This window comes from Nematolebias whitei, chromosome 6 (assembly GCF_014905685.2).
Source record: "Nematolebias whitei isolate Nwh7 chromosome 6, NemWhi1, whole genome shotgun sequence".
NCBI lineage: Eukaryota > Metazoa > Chordata > Actinopteri > Cyprinodontiformes > Rivulidae > Nematolebias > Nematolebias whitei.
The window spans coordinates 43,841,936-43,844,842 of NC_056503.1; the positions used below are offsets into that span (position 1 = coordinate 43,841,936).

At 45.8% G+C, this 2,907-nt stretch overlaps 1 protein-coding gene across 1 annotated transcript; it reads left to right on the top strand.

The window, feature by feature from the left end:
• Positions 1 to 331: 331 nt before the first annotated feature.
• LOC119410972 (C-X-C chemokine receptor type 3) lies at positions 332 to 2,777 on the top strand. The gene is made up of 2 exons (XM_037677891.1): positions 332 to 388; positions 1,731 to 2,777. Exons 1-2 carry the CDS (start codon positions 332 to 334, stop codon positions 2,775 to 2,777), a joined length of 1,104 nt encoding a protein of 367 aa, XP_037533819.1.
• The last annotated feature ends 130 nt before the right edge of the window (positions 2,778 to 2,907 follow it).

Consider the following 2,907-nt stretch of genomic DNA (forward strand, 5'->3'; position numbering starts at 1 on the left):
TGCAAGAACTCTGTGGCGAGAGTCAAGTAGATGACACATGCTAACAAAGCCAGGAGGAGTTGACTCAAGTTGAAAAAAAGTCATTATATCGTTCCCAAGTTTCATTTAAGCACAGACTCCAGCTTGTGGTCAATGAGGAGATCCTGGATGAGATGTCCCTTGTTCATGAGTGAGTGGACATTATGCAGACTGAAGTGGACAGTCTATCACATGTTAGCTGACCTGGGTAAGCCAGCTAGCACAGAGTGGTCAACAGACCGTCTGGAGTGTTGTGAAGTACATCAAAAAGAGGACCAGAATGATTTTATTGATTTCAAGTTGTGTGAAGGCAATGGCGAGAACCTGTGTGGATATCTCTCCGGAGAGGCAAAACAACGTCCGAGTGCAGGTGCACTGTTGTGGTAGCCCAGACAGGCAGGGAAGAAGTGAGAGAAGCTCATCAGCTGTGTACTGGATAAGTCAAGTTACAGTTTGATAAACTGGCAGCAGGAGAGACCAGAGAAAAACATACCAGGTATAAACGAAAAAGTTCTATAAAATATAATTGCGTCGCTCAAGGTGGCTGCGTGTTGGAGCAGCTCTGTTACTTTCATTCTGAGATTTTGCTTTTGGAAACTTTAATTCCTCTTTTTCTGGATGTAAATCACATTTTTTGGATGATTGTTTCCTCTGGTATCAGATGCTGTGCAGCTGGAAGGATTTTTAATGAAACTTTTTTAGTTTTGGACATTTGTTATGATGCGTAACCATGGCAACAAGGCTGTTTTCTACAACCAACAGCAGCTGATTAACATCTCAAAAGGTCAAATAATATCTCAACTTCAGCCCAAAATCTCAAATGAGTTGAAAAGGATGTTCTGTGAACGCATTCTCATCTACCTGCCTGCTGTGCTTGAGTGCCTGACCACTGAGATCCTGGAACTAGCAGGAAACATGGCTCATGACAGCGGAAGGACAGGATCGTCCCTCGGCACCTACAGCTGGCTGTCCGCAGCGACGAGGAGCTCGGCAGACTACTGGGAGGAGTGGCCATCACTCTGGGAGGAGTTCTGTCCAGCATTGGACGGTCCTACAGCCCAAGGTAACCGAGAGGCCAGCCGAGTCTGGGTGGACGGATCGGACGGCATCTGCAGCCAGTTTCTTAGGATCCACTGTGGGATGGACCTTTACAAGAGACCCTTCCTGTCTACAGCCATCAGCATCTATAACATCTCTTAATGAAATGAGGATAACGAGTTACAACAACAAATAATTTCCCTCTGGGATTAATAAAGTATTTTTGAATTGAATTGAACCCAGACAGCCTGCTTTGTGGATGCAGCCTTGGTGATCAGGTGAACAGTCGCGATAGAGGCCTGAGCTGAAATCACAGCCAGGTAGGCTAGAGTTTATCCAGTCACACAGCTCAAAACAGTCTCTCTGAATGAGTCAGTTTGTTGAGTCATAAAACATTAAGCAATACAATTTTCCAGAGAACAGTGGCAATTCAGCTAGTGTTCTGCCTGTGCATTATTCCAGCCACTTGGTAATGGCATTTCATACATGCTTTGCCTGGCAGCATCTTACCTCCTGCTCTTGTGAGTTGAAAAATAAAATAGAATATAGAGTAGAAATAGAATAAATACGATATATATTGTAGAAAGTTACTAAGTAAAAATAATATTCCAGAATCGATAAGTGCAGCCCTTTGTGACAATGGATTGAAAAATGTGTTCTTTATTTATTTACAGATCAAGATACTTGACTTTAACAAAAGTTTGGACTACAACATAAGCTACATGTGCGATCAGGAAGAAGTGTTCCTGCAGAACTTCTACTCCGTGTTCCTGACAGTTCTCTACAGCGTCATCTTCCTCCTGGGTCTGTCCGGGAATGGCCTGATGATCGCCGTCTTCCTGAGGCGTCGCCGTCGGTTACGCATCACGGAGATCTACCTGCTGCACCTGGCTGTGGCGGACCTCATGCTCATCTTCACTCTGCCGTTTGAATCAGTGAACAGATGGGTGTTCGGGGACTTTCTCTGCATGCTGATCGGCACGCTGAAAAATATGAACCTGCTTTGCGGAAGTTTCCTCCTCGCCTGCATTGGATTCGACAGATACCTGGCCATTGTTCACGCAGTTCCCAGCATGCAAAGCCGTCGTCCAAAGGTCGTGCACCTGATGTGTGCATCTCTGTGGATTCTCTGTTTGTTTTTGTCACTACCCAATGCCGTGTTTCTCTCTGTGGAACAGGACAAATATGATTTTATGTTCTACTGCCATTACTATCGCTTTGAAACGCACTCTCACAACTGGGTTATTGCTAACAGGATCTTACATCACGTGTGCTTTTTCTTCTCTTTGGGGGTCATGTGTTACTGCTACACCACACTGGTTATAACTTTGTTCCACAGCCAGAAAAGCCAAGCCAAGAAAGGCGCCATTCGATTGGCTTTGCTCGTCACACTCGTGTTCTGTTTCTGCTGGTTGCCGTATAATGTCACCTCCGTAATCAAGACTCTTGAGGAGCTGGAAGTGGTGACGTACGACATCTGTGAGTCCTCCGCCTTGCTGAACCAGGTCTATTATGTAACGCACAGCCTGGGGATTTCCCATTGCTGCCTGAATCCGTTCCTGTACGCCTTTGTTGGGGTGCAGTTTCGTAATGAGCTGCTTCACCTGCTGTGTCAGCTGGGTTGCAGCCGAGCTTGTTTGCCGTTTATCAGAGCTCCAGTTCAAATGCGGCACTCTATTTCTGATGGAATGACAACCAACAGAACTAACATCTACCAATAAAACCCTGGTAATCAGATTACACGTCATGGTAGAGAATGCTATAACCAGTGGCGGCTGGTGGAGTTTTCTCCGGGGGGGGGGGGATCGCGAGAAGCTTAAAGTGGTGACGTACGACATCTGTAAGAGAGCA